At 38.8% G+C, this 25974-nt stretch overlaps 1 protein-coding gene across 1 annotated transcript; it reads left to right on the plus strand.

The window, feature by feature from the left end:
* Positions 1-749: 749 nt before the first annotated feature.
* Positions 750-24139, plus strand: F11 (coagulation factor XI; the record flags this gene model as incomplete). Its single annotated transcript, XM_080709875.1, has 14 exons — positions 750-804; positions 4408-4570; positions 5225-5331; positions 5995-6154; positions 8858-8967; positions 9322-9481; positions 13456-13565; positions 13667-13829; positions 13917-14023; positions 18800-18968; positions 21496-21671; positions 22237-22332; positions 23337-23476; positions 23978-24139. The coding sequence occupies 14 exons, from the start codon at positions 750-752 to the stop codon at positions 24137-24139; spliced, it is 1878 nt and encodes a 625-aa protein (XP_080566001.1).
* Between the last annotated feature and the right edge of the window lie 1835 nt (positions 24140-25974).

Raw genomic sequence — 25974 nt, forward strand, 5'->3', positions numbered from 1 at the left:
TCCTTATTTTGAAATAAGTTCTCCCTAAGTTTTAGAGGGCTTCACTAAGTAGCTGAGGCTGTCCTCAAACCTGCAATTCTCCTGTCTCAGCCCCACAAGTACTGTGATTACAAGCAAGCCTGCACCACCATGCCTGGCAAAAAATATTTTTTAAATAAAAAAGATATTCAAGAGAAATATTTAATAAATCAGAAGAACTGTTTTGTTTCACTGAGAGTCAGTTTTTGGTAGAACAGTCCTTGAAAAACTTAGTAGGGATAAGTACATTTATAGGTGACCAAGATAATCTATTAATGTATTTTATTTATAGTAGAATTTTTTTTAAAACAGAAAATGTTATAAGTAGAAATCTATTCAGAGCTCTTTGATAGCTATAGAGATAAACCTCAGATGCGGAAAAAAATAAATGGAAGAGGAAATTGGGAGAGGGGTCAAGGGATGGTCCAAAGAGCTGGGCAACAGCCAGCTGGAAAGGAAGAGGGGCAGGAGGAGGGCGAGGGAACTAACTGCCCTGTCATTTTCAGATTCCGCAGAACTGTGATAGTTTTGAACACTACACACCCACCACAATGAAGACCATTCTGTGATTCTGAAAAGATAAAATTCACTATTAAAATAGATAGAACCCTGTGAATACTATAGAATCAACTATTTACTCCCTTCCCTCCCTGTGTCTTATAAATTCTAATGTCAGAGAACAAATTATAAATTTTATGTTCTAAAAACATGCACCTTTTTCTCTTTGTAGGATGACCTTATTATGTCAAGTGATACATTTTATTTTAGTTGCCTCTGTTTCTGGTGGTAAGTAGAACTTAAGTGTAGACTGAAAATTGCTGTTTCATGATTTGTAGACAAGAGCGCCTAAGTCTAAAAAGGGTTATCACGCTACAGCAGGAGAATCCCATGACATTTACTCCAGGGAGGGAAATAAATTGATTTTTAAGAAATTTGTGCAATAAAATTATATATATCATAGCAATATCCAAAGTGATACATTTCTATATGTCATAACTTCCTTCATTCATTAAAAATATCTTAAAACAACCAGACAAACAAATGAAAATTCAACCCAAAAGCTTCAAGAAGCCTAATAATTAGTGGTAAGATATTGAAAACTTTCCCAAGGAATTGAGAAGATAGGAATATCTACTGTTACTTCAGTTAAACATTGTGCTGGAGCTCCTAATGAGCACAAGGAGAGAAAATAACTAAAAGGTAAAAGACTAGATGGAAATTAACTCAGATTGTTCACAGACAATATTGCATGCCTAGAAATAGCTGAAACAGCCAACACATAATTTTAGTCATATTAGCAAGAAGTCTGAATTACAAATTCTATATATAGCCAGGCATGGTGGCACACGCTTGTAATCCCTGTGTTTGGGAGGCTGAGACAGGAGAATCGCACAGGTTCAAAGCCAGCCTCAGCTACTTAGTGAGGCTCTCAGCAACTTAGTGAGACCCTGTTTCCAAATAAAATATAAAAAAGGTATGGGAGTATAGCCCAGAGGGCCTCTGGGTTCCACCCCCAGTACCACCAAAAAAAAAAAAAATTCTATATATAAACAAAGAAAAAGCAACCAATTTTTACTGGCACTAGAAGTTATGTGTGGATTTTGAAAATCAATCTGTCTTTGAAATTAAATAGTCAATTAATAGGGGCATGTATATTCTAAGAAAACAAGCACAATTGCTAATCATTTAAAAATCTATGGGATATACACATAATGGAATTTTTTCAGCAATAAAGAAGAACAAAATTCTGTGATTTGCAGGAAGCTGTATGGACCTGGGGAAGATTACATTAAGTGAGATGGTGAGATGAGCCAGTCAGAAAGTGAAGAGGTCATATGTATTCTCTCATATGTGGAAGCTCAGGAGTCAGGGGGATAGAAGAGGGATGTCAGATAATGGAAGAGAAACTCCAGTGGAGGCAGAGAAGTGGTTTGGGGAGGGCAAAAGAGGGAACCTCAATAAAGGAAACACTTCCACTGACATACGTGCACATGTGAGGATACCAATGCCTATCTCAATAGCTTGTATGGAGAAGGAGGGGAGTGGAAAGGGATCCTGAAACATCAAAAACTAGTGCATGCGTGTCACTAGCACTGCGAACTACCTGATGATGTGAGACTATAATGAACTAATAAAGGTTAGGAAAAGAAAAAAATAAAGAGAAATAAAAAACCTATTTAATTTGACAAATATTCTTCTTAAAAACAACATTTTGATGTAGCACAACTGCTTTGTACTGGCAGATTGGTACATGGGTTTCCTTGATCAGCAGTAACACTTTGAGATGAGAATAGATTCTCAGTTAACGGGAGGCACCATGTGGATGGGTTGAATGCAGCTTAGAACTTGGGAAGGGGAGATACATGTCCAGGTCATTCTTGAGATACTTGTCAAGACTGCAGAGAATCAAGCTGTATGTAGAAGTTACATATGGGTGATTTAGAATACATGCTGGGGAATTATTGAGGAAGTTCTGTAGCAGAAACATTTACCCTCTTTACTCCTGAGGGTCCTTTTGGGCGGTTTAGTGGACATTGTGGGTTCCATTCTTGAAACAGAGTCTCACTAAGTTATGAAGGGCCTCGCTAAGTAGGTGAATCTGGACTCCTAAGTACTGGGGATTACAAGCGTGCACCACCACGCCCAGTTTACATGTGGTTCTCATTTATATATTACATAAGGAGATTTAGCAGTGGGTCTAAAACTGCATAGTAGTAATTACCAGAGAACTAGTGACAAATAATGATATTTTGAAATGTCAGCAGCAATTACAGTACTTTTTTCTTTTCTTTTTTTTTTTTTTTTTTGGTGGTACTGGGGTTCCTGGAAACCCTTCTACCTCTGGGTTACACTCCCAGACCTATTTTTATGTTTTTATTTGGAAGCAGGGTCTCTGTCTCCACTTGGGCGCGGGGATTACAAGCGTGCGCCACCACGCCCAGCAATTGCAGTACTTTTTAAAAATCTGTGATTATAGCCAGGCGTGGTGGTGCAGGCTTGTAATCCCCGCGCTTGGGAGGCGGAACAGGAGGATCCCACAGGTTCGAAGCCAGCTGCGCTGGCTTAAGAGACCCTGTTTCCAAATAAAAGTAAAAAATAGGTCTGAGAGTGTAGCCCAGAGGTAGAAGGGTTTCCAGGAACCCCAGTACAACCAAAAAAATAAAAAATAAATAAAATAAAAATCTGTGATTATTAGTACAAAGTCATAGATATTATGAATACTAAGGTAGCATGTTGCTTAAAATAATAATAGAAAAACACAACTTTTCAGATTGAGGTTAGTGAAAATACAGATGAGTTTTTCCCTTTCCAAGTTCATGAACTACCTAAATTCTTTAAGCCTCTTAAAATAGTTCTGACCCGCATACTTTCCAAAATATTTACTGGTGTGATGGTTGTTTCAACAATAAGTATTTGAGTTATATTTCATTCCGTCTGAATTTATTTTCATTTTGATTCTATATAACTTTTTTAATGATGAGGAAAAAAAGGTCGATAGCAGTACCTCCCAATGAAAATACACTAAGACTGAAAACTAGTGACTAAGGAAAGAGGACCGAAAAACCATGAATAATGTAGAATATTAGATATCTCTTTCCAGTAACAGGAAATTTTTAAATTATACACAACTTAGCTTTTTATAAACAGAATTCCAGCCAGGCATGGTGGGTCATGCCTGTAATTTCAGTTCTTGGGAGGCTGAGACAGGAGGTTTGCAGATCTGAGGCCAGGCTCAGTAATTTAGTGAGAACTTCTGCAACATAGTGAGACCCTGTTTCAAAATTAAAAAAAAAAAAAAAAATAGGGCTGGGGGTATAGCCCAGAGATAGCATGTCCTGGGTTCAATCCCCAGTACAACATCATCATCATCATCATCATCATCATCATCATCATCATTATCATCATATAAATATAATAATATGTATAAAAGCATAAATATAATAAAATAATAATAATAAAATAAAGATAATAAATAAAAGTATAAATATAATAATAATAATGATGATGATGATGAAATGATAATAATAACAACAATAAGGATGTAGGGCGCCACTGAAGCAAATGTGCCATTTTGTGATTTCTTTTCTTTCTTTATTTTCCCCCCTGTGGTAAGTAGCTGAGGCTGTCTGAGAACCATGATCCTACTGTGTCAGCCTCTCAAATGCTGGGATTACAACCTGCACCACCATGCCCGGCTTTGTAATTTCTCTTTTAACATGAGGCTATTCATTCAAGAAACTAACACATAAGCATTGATTGCAGTGATGGGCAAATGCCTGCATATTTTCTGTTAAATAGACCTACTCACCCAGCCTTTGTCAGATTACTACCCAACTAGATATGTGCCACTAAACTCCAAGATAATACATGCCGTGTGCTTTGTCTCAGAATGTATGACTGAGCTGTTCAAAGACACCTACTTTCAAGGAGGAGACATTGCTACTGTTTTTACACCAAGCGCCAAGTACTGCCAAGTAATCTGTACCCACCACCCAAGGTGTTTGCTCTTCACTTTTATGGCTGAAGCATCACTGGAAGATCCTACTAAATGGTAAAAAAATGTATGCTTCTTTCTAGAGAAACTAGAGTTTATAAGCCAAGCACCTAATTACAAACCCCCATCTATCATTTTGTAAAATGTTAGCTGGGCATAGTGACACATGCCTGTAATCCCAGTACTTGGGAGGCTGAGACAGGAGGATCGCAGATTCAAAGTCAGCCTCAGCAACTTAGTGAGACCCTGTTTCAAAATAAAGAATAAAAAAATAGGGCTGAGGGTGTAGCTCTGAGGTAGAATGACCCTAGAGGATGGGCGTGGTAATGCACACTTGCAATCCCTGCATCTGGGAGGCTGAGACCAAAGGATCATGGTTCAAGGATAGCCTCAGCTACCTAGTGAGGCCCTTTGCAACTCAGTGAGACCCAGTTTCAAAATAAAGAATAAAAAATAGGGCTGGAGGTGTAGCTCGAAGGTAGAATGCCCCTGGGTCCCATCCCCAGTACTGAAAAAAATAAAGGGTTTCATTCAGTTGTTGATTCTGGCCTTGAACCTGTGATCCTCCTGTTTCAGCCTCCCAAGTACAAGGATTACAGGTGTGTGCCACCGCACCCAGCTTTTTGCTGACTTTTAGGACTTCTTATGTTAAAGCATAAATTCCCACTCAGTATTAATATCCTTTTTTTTTAAAAAAAAAAAAAAAAACAGGTTTACTTGTGTCCTAAAAGACAGTATCACTGGGACCCTTCCAAGGATGAATCTGACAGGAGCCATTTCTGGATATTCTTTCAAGCAATGCCCGCACCACCTAAGTGGTAAGATGTCTTGTTAGAACTAATAAGACTATTTATTATGATGCATGCATACAATTATATTAAATACAGTCTTATAGCTATAGAACAAAACACTTCTATGGAGAAATAAATTCCACTGTTGAAGTTCTTTCAGTGCAAAAAAAATTATACTCCATGCATGCCCACCTCCCTCTCCCCTACAGGCACACTATAGCTCTTTAAGGCTTCTTTTTCCGCATAAGAGGACATATCTTATAACCTCTCGGTTCTCATCATTTACTTATTTTCTTTCTCCTTCCCAGACTTGAATTTTATTAATTATATTAATTCAAATCAAAGGGAGTAAATATGTGGTGACACTTGTCTTAACAGTGAAAGAAATACTTGAATAGGTTAATTAAAGAAACAGTCAACAGAGTTTAGGAGTCAAGAGAAGCTAGATTAGAAAATCAAAAGGCAAACTTTTAAGTCTAAAATTGTATCAGTATAAGAAGGGCATTAGCATTCTTTCAATGCCTCCATCTAGAGTAGAAATCAAGCAGATTAAAATAAAAACAAAGGACTTCTGAGAAAAAGTGGTTGACAAAGTTGAGGAGATGAAGTTAGGAGGAACAGTTGCTATGGAGAGACTGTGTTTGCCCCTGGAATCTGGGGGCTACTCATATTTTCCACTCTCATTTCCAGCTTGTAACAAAGACCTTTACATGGACCTAGACATGAAGGGCATGAACTATAACAGCTCTACTGCTGAGAATGCCCGGGAGTGCCAAGGGCGTTGCACCAATGACGTCCACTGCCACTTCTTCACCTATGCAACCCGGCACTTCCCCAGCTCGGAGCATCGGTAAGGGAGCTGGAAGCTGAGCCCAAGGACCTGACCACACTCAGGGAAAAACAAATGCTGTTCATTGAAATGGTTTGCTGCCAAACTGATGCCAAAATTTACATTTAATCCCTACAAGACATTCATATAATAGTAATCATTGTTATTCATGATGAAAAGTCAGTGTAAAGCCAAGTTAACTTATGGTAAAAAAAAAAAAAGAAGTCTTTTGATGATACTATTGAAATGGGGGGGCAGGGGTTCTTGAGAAGAAACCCGGCGTTTCCTTAAGATGAAATGGAGTTTCTTGAGAAGAAACTCAGCGTTTCCTTACCAGGTTCTTGTCTACGGTGAGCGAAGAATGACACCCACAAACTGCAGGAAGGGGAGTAAAAGGTTTATTGGAAGCAGCAGGGAACAGGGAAAAGTGGCTGAACACCCTTAGGGGCTGTCGGAACTTTTGATGTCCAGCACCTGCCTTCAGGTTACTACCCGAGTGTAACCTGGGCCAAGTGCCTTCAGTTGCAAGCTGCTTTCTCCCAAAGTCCACGCAATCTGCCAGAAAGGAAGAAAAGGTCACCCCTAGGGGCCCTGGTCGGCCTTGATGTCCAGCAGAAGCCTTCAGGTCACTACCCGAGTGTAGCCCAGGCCAAGTGCCTTCAATTGCACTCCACCTTCTCTCAAGGCTAACGCGACCTGCAAGAGAGAAACTCCCCAACGGGGAGGGGTTCCCAGAGTGGGTAACTGTCCTGGTGGCTGATCTAGGGGTTTATATATGTCTGCATGTCTTATAATGTTTGGAGTTTGGGATTCTGGGAAGCAGCTCTCAGAATTTGCATAGGGTATTTGCATGTCCTTTGAAGGGTCTCCTTTCAGTAGGAGTGCCAGACTTGCTCCAGTGATGTCTCCTGGGTTTGTTGATTAGTAAACAGATGGTTTTGTGAAGCTTTGGTCTTTCTTATTTCTGAACCTTGGAAGAGCTGATCTCTTTTAGGAGCCTTGGAAGTTAATTAGTATTCGTCGCTCCTCAGGAAATTAAGTTTTTCTACCAAGGCCTCTTCCCTATCTGTCTATTTCCTTTCTACCTCCTCACTATTATAAAATAAATAAGTACATAACTCATATCCTTTCTGATTTCAAAACCACCACATTTTTAAAGTGGCTATGTTGAAACAGCTGCAATTGGTCTGATGGACAAGGCTATTCCCAACCTTCTGTAGTTTAGCCCTAAAGAACCAAGAAATAAAAATCTACTCATTTGGGTTTTAACAATGAACTTGAATATTCTGCTCTTCATAGTCACAAAAAGATAAGTGAAGAAAAAACAAAGTCCCCTTCCTTCCTCCCTCCCTCCCTCCCCCTTTCTTTCTTTCTTTCTTTCTTTCTTTCTTTCTTTCTTTCTTCTTTCTTTCTTTCTTTCTTTCTTTCTTTCTTTCGGTACCGAGGATTGAACTCAGGAGCATTCTACTTCCAAGCTACAGCCTGAGCCCTATTTTTATGTTTTATTTTTATTTATTTTTTATTTTTTGTGGGTCTGGAGATGGAATCCAGGGGCTTTTGACCCCCGGGCTACATCCCTGCCCTGTTTTTTATTCTTTATTTTGAAACAGGGTCTGACTAAGTTGCGGAGGGCCTCACTAAGTAGCTGAGGCTGTCTGATCCTCCGATCTCAGCCTTCCAAATGCTGAGATTACAAGTGTATGCCACCACGTCTGGCTTTATGTTTTATTTTGAAACAGGGCCTCACTAATTGGCTGCTATCCTCCTGTCTCAGCCTCCCAAGTACTGGGATTACAAGCGTGCGCTACAACACTTGGGTCCACACAATTATTTCAAAAACAATGATTAAAAGATGCCCCATGTTGGAGGGGCATGGTGGTGCACGCTTGTAATCCCCACGCTTGGGAGGTGGAGACAGGAGGATCGTGCCAGGTTTGAAGCCAGCCTTGCTGGCTTAAGAGACCCTGTTTCCAAATAAAAATATAAATATAGGTCTGGGAGTGGAGCCCAGAGGTAGAAGGGCTTCCAGGAACCCCAGGACCACCAAAAAAAAAAAATCATGTTGGAGCTGGGCATGGTGGTGCACGCTTGTAATCCCAGCATTTGGGAGGCTGAGACTGTAGGATCGTGGTTCGTGGACAGCCTCAGCTAATTAGTGAGGCCCTGCGCAACTTAGTGAGACCCAGTTTCAAAATAAAGAATAAAAAACAGGGCAGGGAGTGTAGCTCGGAGGTTGAATGCCCTTGTGTTCCATCCCCAGAAACGCAAAAAAAAAAAAAAAAAGATATATATATATATATATGTTGGTAAATTGGTAATTAGTCTTCCATGTCCATAGCTTAGCTCCAAGGACATCTTTTATGTTTCAGACTTGGTCACAAAGTGAGCTGTAAGCCAGGAAAATGTTCCTAGACAATACATAAACAAATCAAGCTAAACACTTTGAAGGGCTTGTGAAGCCATACATTCACACACCCCGACTCTTCTTGTCCATACCCCTCTTGCCTGTCATTTTACTGATAAGGACTAAGGTCTGCATAATTCACTAGGTGTTTAGGAGGCAGTGCTAGGACTCAGTCGTCTGACCAGCCTCTCTGGTGAAGGAGTGATTTGGGGGTAATTCTTTCACTATCATGTCTATCTCTTCTCATTGTTTATCATTTCATGCTTTTTCCTATTTGCAGTTGGAAAAATAAAAATGTTTCCATTTTTGTTTTTACTCAGTAACATTTGTCTATTGAAGTACACCCATACAGGGACACCAACCAGAATAAGGAAGCTCAATCATGTGGTGTCTGGATTTTCACTGAAATCCTGTGCGCTTTCTAACCTGGGTAACTAACTACTGTTTATTTAATCAGGTGTAAAGCCAATAAATTTATACAAAGCTGATGGTATATGCAATTGGTTTAACTTTGTGTACCAATTTATGCTCCTTGATAAGAGGGAACTAATGATCTCTTTCCTTCTTTATATGAAAGATTTCATTATGTCCTATATAGAGTTCGTGTTTAAATTTCAAGTTTAAGAAAAAAAATCACTTCATTTTTTCTAAATTAAAAAGAGCTTAAAAGACCTTGGGATAAACCTAGATTTTTAAATATATGGAACTTACAAATACTATGACTGAAATTTCCATGATTCTGTGGGCACACTGATTTCTTAGCGTGGTGTCTTCTGTTCTACAGCTTGTATCAGGGACATTTTCCCTGCTACTGTGTTTGCGGACAAAAACATCGACAGTGTTTTGGCTCCAGATGCATTTGTCTGTCGCCGCATTTGTACTCATCATCCCACTTGTCTGTTTTTTACCTTCTTTTCCCAAAAATGGACAAATGAATCCCAAAGGTAAGAAATTAAGATTAAAGGTGATTTGTCATGTCTTTAAAACCCAACATTAAATTTTATGAGTAACTAAAACTTAAACTTTCATCTAAATGTCTATATAGGATAAAAAAAAATGTGAAGAACTCCTAGCTCTTCTCTAGTTCTATTTCCAACCTATTAGCTGCAAATCTGGTGTTTTTATAAACTTCCTTTCTTTAGCTTGAGAAGCCTCTGCTTTTGTCCAAGAGAAAGTTGTCTAGTTGTCAATGGAATGGAGAAAGTAAATATGACCATCAATAGGCAACTCAGTCCAGTGTCCTGTTTAAGGTCATTGATCCAGGAGCAAAGAGAGCTATAAATATTTAAAAAATATTGAATCGAAAGTGGAGAATGAGAGGTGGAAGTAGAAATCTACATCAAGAGTCTTGGGGTGGTGGGAGAAGGTGATTCAAGGATCAATGCCCAGTTTATTTATTTATTTTTTGTGGTACTGAGGGTGGAACCCAGAGGCTTTTCTACCTCTGGGATATACTCCCAGACCTATTTTATGCTTTATTTGTAAACAAGATCTCACTAAGTTGCTGAGAGCCTCACTAAATAGCTGAGGCTGGCTTTGAACCTGTGCGACCCTCCTGTCTCAGCCTCCCAAGGGCTGGGATTACAAGCGTGTGCCACCACGCCTGGCTAATACCCAGCTTATTAGCTGATTGGAATTAACAAGGAACAACACAGAGAGGAAATTTCCTGTTTTCTTTTTTTATGTCACCATTTTTTTTCTTTGTTTGTTTTTTATTTTTATTTTTATGTGGAACATATTGGAAATGGCATATATTCAGACTGCTTGGTGTCCTCTCCCCCCCACTTCCTTTCCCTCTCCTAACAATGAGTGTCCAGGTTAACCATGCTATATTCATACTTTTACACATATTCTGATGTAGTCCCTCATTAATCAAGTTCAGCCTTCTTCTTCTCCTATCCTTCCATTCAAACTTTGCTGAGATTTCCCTTCCATTACCTGGAGTCCCTCTGGTATTCCTAATACTCCCTAGTTTGGGCATATTATAGAAAACATATGTCCCTTCTCTTTCTCTGCTTGGCTAATCTCACTTAATATAATGTTCTCCAGGTCTTTCCATCTTCTTGCGAATGACCTGATTTTGTTCCTCTTTACAGCTGAGTAGAATTCCAATGTGTGTATTTCCATAATTTTGCAATCCATTCATCTGTTGATGGAGACCTAGGATGGTTCCATATTTTGGCTATTATGAATTGTGCCGCTATAAACATGGGAATGCATATGTTACTGTAGTTCTCTGATTTCAACCCCTTTGGAAAAATACCCAGGAGTGGTGTAGCCAGATCATATGGTGGATCTATTCCCAGTTTTCTAAGCAGTCTCCACACTGATCTTCATAGCAGCTGAACTAGTTTATATTCCCACCAACAGTGTAAAAGAGTTCCTCTTTCCCCACTTCCCCACCAGCATTTGTTGTTATTTGATTTCTTTATGCTTGCCACTCTGATTGGGGTTAGATGGAATCTCAGTGTAGTTTTGATTTGCATCTCCCTGATGGCTAGTGATGTAGAACATTTTTTCATGTATCTATTGGCCATTTGAATTCCTTCTTTTGTGAAGTGTCTATTTAGTTCAGTTGCCCATTTCTTGATTGGGTTGTTTGTTTTGTTAGTGTAGAGTCTTTTGAGCTCTTTGAATATTCTGGATATTAGCCCTCTATCAAAGTGGTGGCTGGTAAAGATCTTCTCCCATTCTGTAGGCTTTCTCTTTAGGTTTTTGATAGTTTCCTTTGATGAGAAGAAACTTTTTAATTTGATGCCATCTTGCTTGTTAATTCTAGCTTTAATTTCCTGTGCTTTGGAGGTCTTGTTGAGAAAGTTACTGCCTGTGGCCTATATGTTGTAGTGTTGATCCTATGCCCTCCTCTGATAACTTCACAGTCTCAAGTCTAATTTCTAAGTCTTTGATCCATCTCGAGTTCATTTCCTTTGTTTTCAAAGGAATACTTACTGGGGTTGTTGTCTTATTAACAAGATTCACTAAAAAAAATCCACACAACTCATAATATGAAGTAAGCTTCAAACCTAGATTCTCTATATTATCTAAACTGAAGCTCTCAGGCCAGCCAATTGCTTGACTTGGCTGCACATTGTTGAGGAGAAAGTGCCTAGAGGAATGTAAGGTAAGCCCTAGCCCATCATGTACTCTTCATTTTCCACTGAGTGAGGCTGTCATTTAAGGAGCTCCAGATCTGTCAAATAAAAATGTATTTGTGGCTTGGTGTGGTGGCACATGCCTGTAATCCTAGTGCTTGGGAGGCTGAGACAGGAGGATCAAGGCCAGTGAAGACCTTCAGCAACTTAGTGAGACTTGCCAAGCATGGTGGTTCACGCTTGTAAGTCCCAGTGCTTGGGATGCTGAGACAGGAGGATCACAAAGATTCAAAGCCAGCCTCAGCTACTGAGTGAGGCTCTCAGCAACTTAGTGACCCTGTTTCCAAATAAAATATAAAATAGGTCTGTGAGTATAGCCTGGAGGTAGAAAGCCCCTGGGTTCTACCCCCAGTACCACAAAAAAAATGTATTTGTTACTTTCATTCACTCAACAAATTTAACACAATTTAATTGGTGCCAATTATTTATCAGGTATTGTTCTGGGAATACCCTGAATGAACAAAAAAGGCAAAAAAACAAAAACAAAAACAAAAACCTTGACTTTTCGGGCCAGAAGAGAGATGAGAGATATGTTCAGATTGGGGCATACTGTCATACATAGCCAAGGAGATGAGCTGATGAAGTGGATGTAGTTTGTAAAGGAAAGAGAGAGTCAGTGATATCACTGAGATTTTTGGCACAAGGAATTGGAATGCCAATGATTTAAATGTAGAAGATTCCATAGGGGCAGAGTTCCAGGGGTGGTGGGGGAGATGCCTATCTAGGGGAGAAATGTTGGATTGGCAATTGGAAATAGAGGCAAGATTCAGAAGGGGCACATATTCTAGATCTGTGTTTAGATGTTCCCAACATATAGCCAGTAATTAATGCCACCCCATTGGTGAGATCATCAAACTATTAAATGCAGAGAAGAAATGATGTCCAAAGATGAAGACTTTGGGACACCATAAAATTCAGAAACTAAAGAGATACCTTTGTAATTTGTTACTTTGTAATAGCCAATTTTCTTTGTCTTATTTATTCCCTTTTATAGAATTGCCAATTAATACTTATAAGAAGAACAGTTTATTTGATCCCTTCATGCAGAGTAGGTAGGAACATGGCTATTCCAAGGCAAGATCTGACTAGTTAAATTTAATTAAACTAAACTAAGAATGCACTTTCCTGCCTGTATTAGCCATATTTCAAATGCTCAAAAGCCACATGTGGCTAGTGGTTACTTCATTACATGGCATAGGGATATCTCCATCATTGCAGAAAGTTCTATTGGACAGCTCTGCTCAAGACTGCGATTTTATACTGCTACATTCCAGAAAGATGTTCCCATGGTGCAGAGTCAGCTATGGATTTGACTTACCAGCTTCTGAGCCCAGACAACCCTGGATAGGAGATTTCTAGGTACCATGGAAATTCTTGAGTCTTTGAGTGCTGAAAGGAAGGAAATAAAGGAGGAAAATACTAGAAACACTGACAAGAGAGCAAGATCCAATCATTTTTGTGGAGTCAAAGACAGTTTAGTTTTGAAAATTTGTCTACAACCTATGGGTCATGTAATGTGACTTAATGACTCATGAATAGTACTTATAAACTACAAATATTTTCACTATTAATGCCAACACGAGTTGACTTTTTTCCATTCATGTTGTAAAAAATGTTCTTTTTCTCTGATATACTTTCTACAATATATTTATTTTCTCTTCATTTAGTTTTCTGTATATTTTGCTTATATTTCTTTTCTATATTTCTTTCAACATATATAAAACTATGTAGAAATATAGTTCTATGTATTTATTTTTCTATGCTAGAAATCTGTGTCTCCTTAAAACATCTGAAAATGGAGTGCCAAGTACACGTATTAAAAAGAACAATGCTCTTTCTGGTTTTAGTCTGAAAAACTGCAGGCACAGCATCCCAGGTAGGCAATAAACATATTTTCTTCTGGTTGGGGTCAATAGTTCTTGAAGAGGTTGATGAAAGGTTATGTATCTCATATTTTGTGTGTAATTCGTTGTCTAGTATTCTGCCATTCTCTATTCTACCATGACACTGATTTCTTGGGAGAAGAACTGGACATTGTTGATGTGAAAGGTCATGAAGCCTGTCAGAAAATGTGCACCAATGCCACCCGCTGCCAATTTTTTACCTATTCCCCATCACAAAAATCTGGAAATGAAAGGAAGTAAGACAAACTACTGGTCAAGTAGATGCTCCTGTCTCATCTCTTGGGAGGTGCATGATGTTTATACTATTTTATTTCCAATTGTAGGGGCAAATGTTACTTAAAACTTTCTTCAAATGGATCTCCAACTAAAATACTTTATGGGAGAGGAGGCATCTCTGGATATACATTAAGGTTATGTAAAATGGATAATGGTAAGTCTATGCCACTTGAAAAAATACCTCTAAAGAAATCGTTCTATATACAATAGAGCATGACTGGGATTGTCAATAATAGCTATAGAAGGAAGGAAATCCGTAAAATACCAAACATTAGAAAGTTTTCATTATTTTAATTATTTTTACTTCTCTTACCCCGAATAACCATGTTTTAAAGGTATAAATTGTGTCTGGTCCAAATTCTACATTGCCTAGTATGAATTGAATGTGTTTCCATCTGAAGAGTTTGTACATCTGTTATTTCATGATGAGACACAGACTCAACCAACACTCCCATGACTTACTTTTATCATTCTTGATGACTGAAATATCAACTTGTACCTTGGTTAATCAGAGTATCCATTTCCCCCCACTTGATCTTTAAGGGAAACATAATTAACCATTCATTATGTTCTAAAAATTATGTATTTATTCAAGAAATCCTGGGGGGTAGCTCCTTTAGAAACTGTTACTTTTTTACTTTCCTGCAAAGCTTCTGCAGAGTTATGAATATTGCCAAAGTGATAGAAAAAGCTTATTAATTTATAACCATGAGTGTGGTAGGGTAGAAATAAAATATTGTCTGGATTATACAAAAATCATAGAAAAGACATGTGACTAATGAATATAAATATACATTAAATTATAAGAAAAATGAAAACAGCTCAGCAGTGTTGCCACCCCAGTGGCTGATTTCTGAGCACCATAGCATAGGATAGTTTGTCAGCAAAAATGATTGTTCTAGGAGACAGAATCCCAAGAGGAAAGAATGTATCACAAACGCTTCTTCTTACTAAGATACCATAATAATTTATTATGGTTTTACCACTTGTTGATTGACATCAATACATGTTTCTAGGCTTTGTTTATTGCCCAGTATTATAATGCACCATAAATTAAGATACAAGTGAGATTTAGCCAGTAAAATAGAAATAATAATCATGCTTTGTAATAGTTTCTTTTTGTGTGTGTGTGTGTGTGTGTGTGTGTGTGTGTGTGTGTGTGTGTGTGTGTGGTACTGGGGTTCCTGGAAGCCCTTATACCTCTGGGCTACAATCCAGACCTATTTTATATATTTTTTTATATTTGGAAACAGGGTCTCTTAAGCCAGTGTGGCTGACTTCGAACCTGTGCAATCCTCCTGTCTCCGCCTCCCAAGCGCAGGGATTACAAACATGCGCCACCATGCCCGGCTGTAATAGTTTTAGAAGTATAAAAATTATGTCAAGCCATGAATGGTGGCGCACTCTTGTAACCCCCACATTCAGGAGGTGAAGACCGGAGGATTGTGGTTCATGGACAGCCTTAGCTACTTAGCGAGGCCCTTTGCTAAGGGTCTCAGTGAGACCCTGCTTCAAAAATTAAAAGAGACTAAAAAATGGAGCTGAGGCTGTAGCTCAAAGGTAGGATGCCCCTGGGTTCCGAACATCCCCAATACCGAAAAAAAAGCCATTATTTTCTGTACTGAGAAAGTGAAACTTCTGAGAATTCATTTTGTGGCACATACAGATGTTAAGTCATGTTCATTACTAATATCTTAACTAGAAAACTGTGTTTTCCTAGAATTTAGAGGTACTCTCATGAGAATCCATATCGTAAACCTCATTACAAACCTCTTCAATTTAGTTGTATCTCATATTTTTCTGTTTTCCTTGCGAGAAATTTGCCTAAGAGAAGAAAGGATACTTGAAACAACTTTATTGTCATAGCTTTAGTTCTTAGCATTAGAAGGGCACTTAGCAAAGTTTGTCAAGTAATGCTGGCATGTTTTAAAAAATGGGAACTATCAGTGAGCTCACCCCCAGCTTATATATTTGTTTATTTATTTACTTATTTTTGGCGATATGGGGATTTAACCCAGGGGCATTCTACTTCTAAGCAATACCCCCAGCCCTATTTTTATTTATTTATTTATTATTTATTTATTATTTATTATTTATTTATTTATTTTGGTGGTACTGGGTTTGGAACCCAGAGGCTTTATACCTCCAGGCTATACTCTCAGACCTATTTTATATTTTATTTGGAAACAGGGTCTCACTAAGTTGCTGAGAGCCTCACTAAGTAGCTGAGGCTGGCTTTGAACCCGTGCAATCCTCCTGTTTCAGCCTTCCAGGCGCAGGAAAAGCTACATCCCAGACATATTTTATTTTTTTATTTTGAAAGAGTCTCACTGGGTTGCAGAAGGCTCATTAAGTAGCTGAGCCTGGCTGCAAACCTGTGATCCTCCTGTTTTAGCCTCCCAAGTACTGGGATTACAAACCTTGCCACCATTCCCAGCTTATTTTTATTTTGAAACAGGGTCTTGCTAAATTATCAGCTGTTTTAGTTTCTGAAATACTGGAATTACAGGTATGTGCCACCATGCCTGGTTTACAATAAAAGTTTTTAAACATTAAAAAAAAGGGGGAACTAACCTTTACACCTTGATAAACTGCAGATTCTATTTCTGCCCTTCTCTTCCATCATGTTCTTCTCTGTTGAATTTATAGACTCTGATCTGTAGAGTCAGATTTTACAGATTATAACTTTACAGATTATAACAGTTGCAGGTTGATAGCTGCAGGAGAAGATGTAAGGTAAAAGAAAAGAAAAGAAAACTTACACCTTTTTAGTGCATTTTCTGAGTTAACTGAATTAGATAACCAGGTTTTATTGCACTATATTCAATAAAATAACACTTTTAACACAAGAGGGAATATCTAACTGAGATGTTTATCGTGTCCTGCAGTCTCATTGATCCACAGTATCACTGGACCTTCTGAAGATAGATAGCAATGCAATTAAAGGAAACACTTCTTAACATCCAATTTAATTATGAACATTGCATTCTTCGCATTTTGTTTAAAATGGGAAACAGAATAGAACACATAGTAAGACCTGTGATTTTTTTTACCTAATACAGTCTTGATTGAGTTATTTATTATGTATGTTAGTAATACTTACCTATTCCTAAGATTTGTCTTTATGTTATCTTCCAGTTTGGAAACTATAAGGACTTCCGAGAAATCCCAGGACATAGTTATAATCTTTACAATGTCCCTCGAGGCCGGGCGTGGTGGCGCACGCTTGTAATCCCCGCGCTTGGGAGGCGGAGACAGGAGGATGGCGCAGGTTCGAAGCCAGCCTTGCTGGCTTAAGAGACCCTGTTTCCAAATAAAAATATAAAAAATAGGTATCTGGGAGTGTAGCCCAGAGGTAGAAAGGTTTCCAGGAACCACAGTACCACCAAAAAATAAAATAAAATGTCACTCGAAAACTAATCTCTCCCCTAAGAACTCTTGGATGAGAACTGTCTATTCAGTTATATATGTCCACGGATACATGTGCCTTTTCTTCCTTTAGTTTGCTAACTCGTTTCCATCAATATATCATTTTCTCATCCTTCTCTTCTCATTGTTTGAATTCTACTCCAGAATTATACCATTTTTCTAGAAGGGGGTAAAAGGTCTTGAAAGGTTATTTTACACCTATAAAACTAGTGAATGGACCACCTAGACTTAAATTTTGACTAGTGACTTTTCTGCCAAATATACTTTCTTCCTTTAGCTAAGACAAACATCCTCTGAGACTTTCTTTTCTAAGTATGGTCTGGGCAAAGCTCATCAGCAACATTTGGGAGCTTGGCAGAAAGAATTTCAACACCTGTCACAAATAACTAAATTCAAATATGCATTTTAAAAGTAAGAGGTGAGCCATGTGGTGGCACATGCCTGTAATCCCAGTACTTGGGAGTCTGAGACAGGAGGATCACAGGTTTGAGGCCAGCCTCAGCAATTGGGTGATATCCTCAGCAACTTAGAGAGACCTTTTTTTAAAGTTAGAAACAAAAATAGGGCAGGGAGTGTAGCTCAGAGGTAGAATGTCCTGGGTTCAATCCATTGTAACACACACACACACACACACACACACACACACACACACGAGATCCATATGGGTATTAAAGTTTCAGATATTCTGCTCTGGAATCCTGCTGTTCATGAACTCTTCATTCCTACACTTGGACAAATCCATGGCAAACTTGTCCATGGCTCCAACCAGGAAGATGGGTTCATATTTGGCATTCCAAGAAGTAGATATAGGTTGAACTCACCTATCCAGGGCAGCCAAAAGAAGAAAACGGCAGAGAGATGAGTCTGAGTCAAAGTCCTTGGAACTTATCAAGGGTCAACTCAAGGTACTCCCAAACTATCAGTAAGACCAAAAGACAGAAATCCCAAAACAGAAAATCAGTCCTGGTTTGGACATTGATACAAAAGGTGTGACTGGGAGCTAAGGTCAGCCTGAGGGACACGGGAGGAGCTGGACAAGGGCTGTAAATGGACAAGAAGATACCAAGGTTTTCTCTATGGCATTTGTTCTCAAGTTTTAGCAGGGCTGATTAAATACGCAGAATGCCGGGCTCCACTCTCATTTTCCAATTCACTGGATCTGAGGTGGGGCTCAAGAATTAGCAGTTGGAACAAGTTCCAAGGTGATGCCATTGAGCTGGGACCACACTTGACAAACATTGCCCAGAAAGAACCATGACTGCTGCTGTCTGTGGGAGGACGAGTCTGTCTCCCAGTGCCAGGTGACGACAACACCATTCTTTTGGAAATGTAATTACAAAATGACTTGGTCATTCCCTATTTATGTGCATGTTTTGCTTTGTCAACTTGATTACAAAGTCAGTTTTGACTTGGGATCATGGTAAACTCTTGCATTGAAGGAAGCTTTCATTCCTCGAGGAATGAAGTGCCAGAGCTGCTTATTGTAATCTTGTTGTTTTAGAATGCACAACCAAAATCAGACCCAGGATTGTTGGGGGAACTGCTTCTGTCCTTGGTGAGTGGCCATGGCAGGTATCTCTCCACACCACCTCACCCACCCAGAGACACCTGTGTGGAGGCTCCATCATTGGAAACCAGTGGATACTAACCGCTGCACATTGTTTCTATGGGTCAGTACCATTCCTGTCTCTGTTAGTTCACCATCCTCACACATGTGGGAAATCTACTACTAGCATATCAATAGGTACTTTAAAAATGTAAGCTATTCTATTTATTAAATGAATTGCCTGTCACCGGGCGTGGTGGCACACGCTTGTAATCCCTGCTCTTGGGAGGTGGAGACAGGAGGATAGCACAGGTTCAAAGCCAGCCTCTTTGGATTAAAAGACCGTCTTTACAAATAAAATGTAAAATAGGTGTGGGAGTATAGCCTGGAGGTAGAAGGGTTCTATCCCCAGTACCACCAAAAAGGAAAAAAAAAAATGAATTGTCAGTCATTAGCAGCATAAGAAGATGAAAATAAAAAACAAAGAAGAGCAGGGCGTGGTGGGGCAGGCTTGTAATCCCCGCACTTGGGAGGCGGAGAGCTGGTTCGGAGCTGGCCTCGCTGGCTTAAGAGACCCTGTTTCCAAATATAAAAAATAGGTCTGGGAGTGTAGCCTGGAGGTAGAAGGGCTTCCAGGAACCCCAGTACCACCAAAATAATAATAATAATAATAATAATAATAATAATAAAAAACAAAGAAGAAGAGACACTCATGGTCTACCAGCACTAGAATAGATGCAAGAACAAGGCTGTTTCATAGTATTTCATCTTCCCATCAAAATGAAAATACATCTCTCCCTCCCTAAATACAGAAATATTTCATTATGCTTCCTATTTAGGTCACTTTTAATACTGGGAAAACATAAAAGCTTGGGGATAATGTATGAATGTATGTATCCCTGGGAATGTTAGTAGACCAAGCTTCTACTCAGGGACTTTAGTATCCGCTGAATGGTCTCCAGATACCATTTGGTGTATTTGTTTTAGTTATTGTTTTCTTATCAGTATGCAAACATAACTTATAACTCAAGGACACATTCAAGGTCAATAGTCCCTTTTGCCTTTTACATATGGGAAAATGAAGTACCAAAAGTCCACACCATGTTCTCAGGGTCACAGCCGGTCAATGGCAGGATTGAAACCAACACCCAGGACTCTTCATGGGCATGTGTGTGTGTGTGTGTGTGTGTGTGTGCACGTGTTGGAGATTGGAAAGAGCATCTGTTGTATGTGTTTAATATAATGCACAAACATAATATAAATTATCATTTATTTTAATATAACTCATATTTTAATATAATTTATAAGATCAATTAGTTCAGTACTTTCTTTATAGATGGACTATTTTTTAGGATGAAATAACTTTTCTACCTAAAGACCACCATTAGCAGAAAATATTAATAATAGAGCTTTGCAGTTACTAGAAGAGGGCATGGGACCAGCACCCAACATATAGCCACTGGTAGAAACTTCCTCAGTAAGATCCCCAAAATGCAAGAATTTAAAACGAGGATTAATAAGTGGAATTGCATTAAATTAAAGAGCTTTTGTGCAACAAAGGAAACCATCAAGAACCTTACTAGAGAGCTGACAGAATGTAAGATCTTTGTCAATTATGCCTCCTATAGAGGACTTATTTCTAAAATATGCAAAGAACCTAAGAACTTGCCATTAAAAATAAAAAATAAAAAATGGGTAAGTGAAATAGACACTTCACAAAAGAAGAAATACAAAGGGCCAGTATGTATATGAAAAAAACATTTAACATTATTAGCAATCAGAGAGATGCAAATTAAAACTACATTGAAATTCCATCTAACCCAAATTAGAATGGCAATCATAAAAACGCAAACAATAATAAATGCTGGCAAGACTGTGGGGAAATAGAAACTCTGATACATTGTTGGTGGGATTGCAAATTACTGCAGCCACTTTGGAGATCAGTGGTGGTTCCTCAGAAGAATGGAAATGGAACTACCTTATGATCCAGCTCTGCCACTACTGGGTATCTGCCCCAACAGACTGAGACCAGACGACTATGGTAACATGTGCATATCTCTGCTTCTAGCAACACAATTCACAGCAGCCAAATTACGGAGCCAGCCTATCAGCAGGTGAATGGATTTTAAAATTATAGGTTATACACACAGTGGAAAGAAGAACAATATTATCTCATTCCCAGGAAATAGATGGAACTAAAGAATATTATGTATGCTAAGTGAGATTAGCCAGTCACAAAAATTGAAAGGCCAGATGTCTTCTCTCGTATGTGAGAGCTAGGGAGAAATTGGGGTACAAAAGGGACTCTAGACAAAAGAGGAGAAACCCTAGTGGAGTGATGGAGGGACCCAAGGGAGACAGGTGAGGAGAGAGACTCAATGAAGGCAACTCTTACACAGATACGATATACATACACAGAATTAACTATGCCAATCTCAATCCAGTGCCTGGGGAAAGAAGCAGGAGAGGGTGGATGCTGAGGGAGGCTCACTGAGGGATGTGTCCATGTGTGTCTCTGTTACTCTGAACTACATCATGATGTATGATTACGTTGCACCAATAATTTTTTTAAAAAATAAAGAGTTATATAGTTCAAAATGTTTGGCAATTATTTAGTGAAGGAAAATTTTCTCTCTAATTTTTGTCCTTAGGATAGAGTCACCTAAAATTCTACGTGTCTATAGTGGCATTGTAAATCAATCTGAAATAAAGGAAAACAGTCCTTTCTTTGGGGTTCAAGAAATAATAATTCATGATCAATATGAAATGGCAGAAAGTGGGTATGATATTGCCTTATTGAGACTGGAAACAACCATGAATTACACAGGTATGTAGAATTTTAAGTGGAAAAGTGTCAAACTAGATAAATTGTTTTACCTTACAAGATACATGGCTTGACCCTACCAGTCACTCCAGGTTTATTATGACATAAAAAATGCCTGGAAAGCTAATCTTTGTGTCCATTAAGACTGACATTCTTGCCTAATTATGAGATCTTATTTTGAGAATTTTGGTGAAAAGAGAAGTTTTCTTCAGGCTTTTTCCACTGCATAAACCGACACAATTTTATAATAGATTGGAATATTAAGAATCATGTAGCCTAATATCTCCCTTCTAGGGACAAAGATCAGAATGATTAAGCAGCTTCTACAGGATGGTAGACCTCCTTAGAGTGAAGGCGTCAGCAAGGAAAGGTGTGGCTTTTCTCTTATCCCTGCATCCTGGGATGTATAATATATAACTAAACAGGAAAAATGAAAACATATGACAAAAAGGAAAATATAAAGAAAGAAAAACACAAATAACACAAAGTAAAAGAAAAGAGTATCTCCTCAGAAACAAGATACATATTACCTCTGATAACTAAACTATAATTTTATTATAAAACCTAGGTTCTCAAAGACCCATATGCCTACCTTCCAAAGGAGATAAAAATGTAATGTACACGGAGTGCTGGGTGACCGGATGGGGCTACAGAAAACTAAGAGGTAAAAAAAAAAAAAAATTGATGTTATAAAATGTGCTGCATCCTAAAAAATAAAGAGCACAGTATACCCAAAAACTGTTCTGCTCTATCACATCATACAGCTAAAATGCAAGTAAAATAATCTTTTGAGTTGCAGGAAGTATACTAATAAAAGTAGAAAGAAAAAACTCAGCCAAGTTAGAATATCATGTGCTTGAGTAGAGATTTTAAATATGATTAAACCTATTTAAAGACTATTCTTAGTGAAGTTTAATTTGAGATCTAGCACTTTTCAGTAAATGTCCTAGATTATTTTCTAATTATTTTGTCTGGGAAGTAATTCTAGTTACAGTCATAATTAATTTTTTTCAGTACTAGGGATTTAACCCAGGGACATCCTACCTTCAAGCTACATCCCCAGCCCTATTTTTTTTTATTCTTTATTTTAGAACAGGGTATCACTAAGTTGCAGAGAGTCTTACTAAGTAGCTGAGGATGACGTGAACCTGCAATCCTCCTGTCTTCAGCCTCCCAAGAACTGAGATTACAAGAGTGTACCACCATGCCTGGCTCATAATTAATTCTTAAATTTTTTTGTGGTACTGAGATGGAACCCAGGGGCTTTCTATCCCCGGCTATACTCCCAGACCTATTTCATACTTTATTTGGAAACAGGGTCTCACTAAGTTGCTGAGAGCCTCACTAAGTAGCTCAGGCTGGCTTTGAATCTGTGTGATCCTCCTGTCTCAGCCTCCCAAGTGCTGGGATTACAAGCGTGCACCACCACACCCGGTTTAATTTTAAAATGTACACATCATGGTGGGAATAATGTCTTTATATTCTGTAATTATAAAAGGTCTATGAGTTTAACCTAATATTTCCCTCTTTAGATATTTACATATTATTTGATTTCAAATATATATGTTATATATCTTTGTGTATATATTGTTATACATATTGTATAGATAGATTGATAGATATTGTGTATATGGCTATTGCACTTAAAAAGAAAACAATTTCTTTCAGACAAAATACAAAACACTCTCCAGAAAGCCAAGATACCCCTGGTATCTAATGAAGAATGCCAGACAAGATACAGGGGGCATAAGATAACCAATAAGATGATCTGCGCCGGCTATAAAGAAGGAGGGAGGGATGCATGCAAGGTAATGGAGCGTCTCAACCTATTGAATGTATTCGACTTGGAATGCTTAATGCATCTTGAAAAGCAACCTCTGCCAACGAGCAGGAGACTGTGAATTAGTTTTACTTAAAACTGAAATCTGAAAGAGAAGAATAGGATGAAGCAAGTGGTCAGTTTTGTTGTTTTGTTTTTTGCGGGTCTGGGGATGGAACCCAGGGGCATTCTACCTCCGAGCAACACCCCTTTCCCTATTTTTTATTCTTTATTTTGAAACCGGGTCTCACTGAGTTGCAGAGGGCCTCACTAAGTAGCTGAGGCTGTCCGCGAACCGCGATCCTCCGGTCTCAGCCTCCCGAATACTGGAATTACAAGCGTGCACCACCCCGCCCGGCTGGTCAGTTTCTTTGAAGTTCATGAAGAGGGAGCACAGAATTTCCGGCAAAATCACCCTGAACCAAATGGAGCTGAGATGAGAGGTGTCGCATGTAGTCTGCACGCCATTTATTTTCTTTTCTCTCCACAGGGAGATTCAGGGGGCCCTCTGTCCTGCAAGCACAACGAGGTCTGGCATCTGGTGGGCATCACCAGCTGGGGCGAAGGCTGTGCTGACAGGGAGCGGCCCGGCATCTACACCAGTGTGGCCAAGTTCATAGACTGGATCTTGGAGAAAACTCAGGCGGTGTGAGAGAGTTCCCAGGCGCCATCTGACCCCTGAATGGCCAGCAGGTTACTAAAGAAGACACCGTGCCACCCCATCTCCACTGTTACACACCGAAGGAGCTCAGTGCTTGTAGGAAAATGCCAAAATGAAAGCACACTGCCTTTTTCAAACTCCCATCCCATGCTAATGTGGTTTGTTTCCATCATCCAGTCTCATGCTTTGTGGATCACACTGTTACTCAGCCAAAGAAATAGTATAATGAGATTTTTTTTGAAGATTAAAAAATGGCAGATATATTAGAGAAGTATCAAGTAGTAGTGCTAAGGGATATTGTAGGCCTGAAAAAAAGAAACCAACACACACAAAAAATTGTTAAAGAAAAAATGGAAACTGGAGACAATGGGAACGAGAACAGCCACCGTCAATTTGCAAAACTCTATACACTCCCTAGGCGGACGGACATGTTTTACATAAAAAGGAAGAATCTGACAGAATTCAATGAAAGGTTTTCAGAGTGGTCAGAAACTTTTGTCTTTTCAGTTTTTAATATCTACTTTTCAAGTCAGGTTGGGTGGACACAAGCTAAAATAAGCCTGGGGGGGAAGACTCTAGAATTTCTACACGAGAGAGGAGTCAGAGCAGCAATATACCTGGAAGGGCTACTTCAGAGCACAGGTCTTAAAGATGCGCTTGCCTGGGAAACTATTTGTGCATAGACTGTAGATTTAATTGCAGTGTTTGGGGAGGGGAAAATGATGGGCACCAAAGCCAAGACCTCACTAAGAAGTTGCTGTCATGAGGGTGGGTAACCATGAGTTAGAGAATAAATGTATCAGACAGAAATTAATATAAAACACATCCATACTGCAGGGATAACACAATCTTTCTTTCTTTCTTTCTTTCTTTCTTTCTTTCTTTCTTTCTTTCTTTCTTTCTTTCTTTCTTTCTTTCTTGTGGTTGTTCTGGGGGTGGAGCCCAAAGGAATTGTTTATCCTAGCCACATCTTCCCCTTTTTATTTTGAAAGAGGGTCTCTCTAAGTTACTGAGGGTCTCTAATTGATGAGGCCGGCCTCAGACCTGCAATCTTCCTGTCTTATTCTCCCAAGTGCTGGGATTACAGGCATGTGCCACTGTGCCCAGCTTATGGTTTTCTTTTTACTGAAAATATTTACCTGGCTGTTGTTCTGGTATACAGTAGGCTAGAATTTTAGCTCTCTCCATATAGTTTCCATCTTGTATCAATAGCTAGACAATTCATCCATTACGAAAAATATGTACTAAGCATAATTATGTGATAGTATCACACTGGTCTTTAGGGATATGGGGTTGAGTCAATAAACTGGCCCTACCTTCATAAAGTTTGCAACTTATGTAGCATAAACAACAAAATAGAACAATTGCACAGGAGACACAATTTCAAACTGAAATGAGCAGAATGCACAGGGTTCTATGAGATAAGAAAAAAGGGCATTTGGGCCAGGCCCAAAGATTGGATAAAAAAGAGATTTTTTCCCAGAGAAAGACAAAACAATAGAAACCATGAGGAATAAGGTAGTGTTATTCCCATTGTAACAGTATAATATTATTGTTTTTTACAGAGGGGGAAAAGCCAATCATCTTGTAAATATTTTACATTTTCAACTCAATTCTTCATTTTACCACTAGATGGCACTTTTATACCTCTCTTTATTACATTTTAAGTCAGCATGAAAGCAGAGCCCGCTTAATTTACAATATGCTTAAACAAATTCTGTGTGTACATAACATTGACGAACATGAAATCAAGTCAACTGCTTCAATCCACATATGTTTAACTTCTCAAATATTACAGTAAGTATCTAGTTCCTAGAGAACGGGTT

The sequence above is a fragment of the Muscardinus avellanarius genome (assembly GCF_963383645.1).
Source record: "Muscardinus avellanarius genome assembly, chromosome: 14".
NCBI lineage: Eukaryota > Metazoa > Chordata > Mammalia > Rodentia > Gliridae > Muscardinus > Muscardinus avellanarius.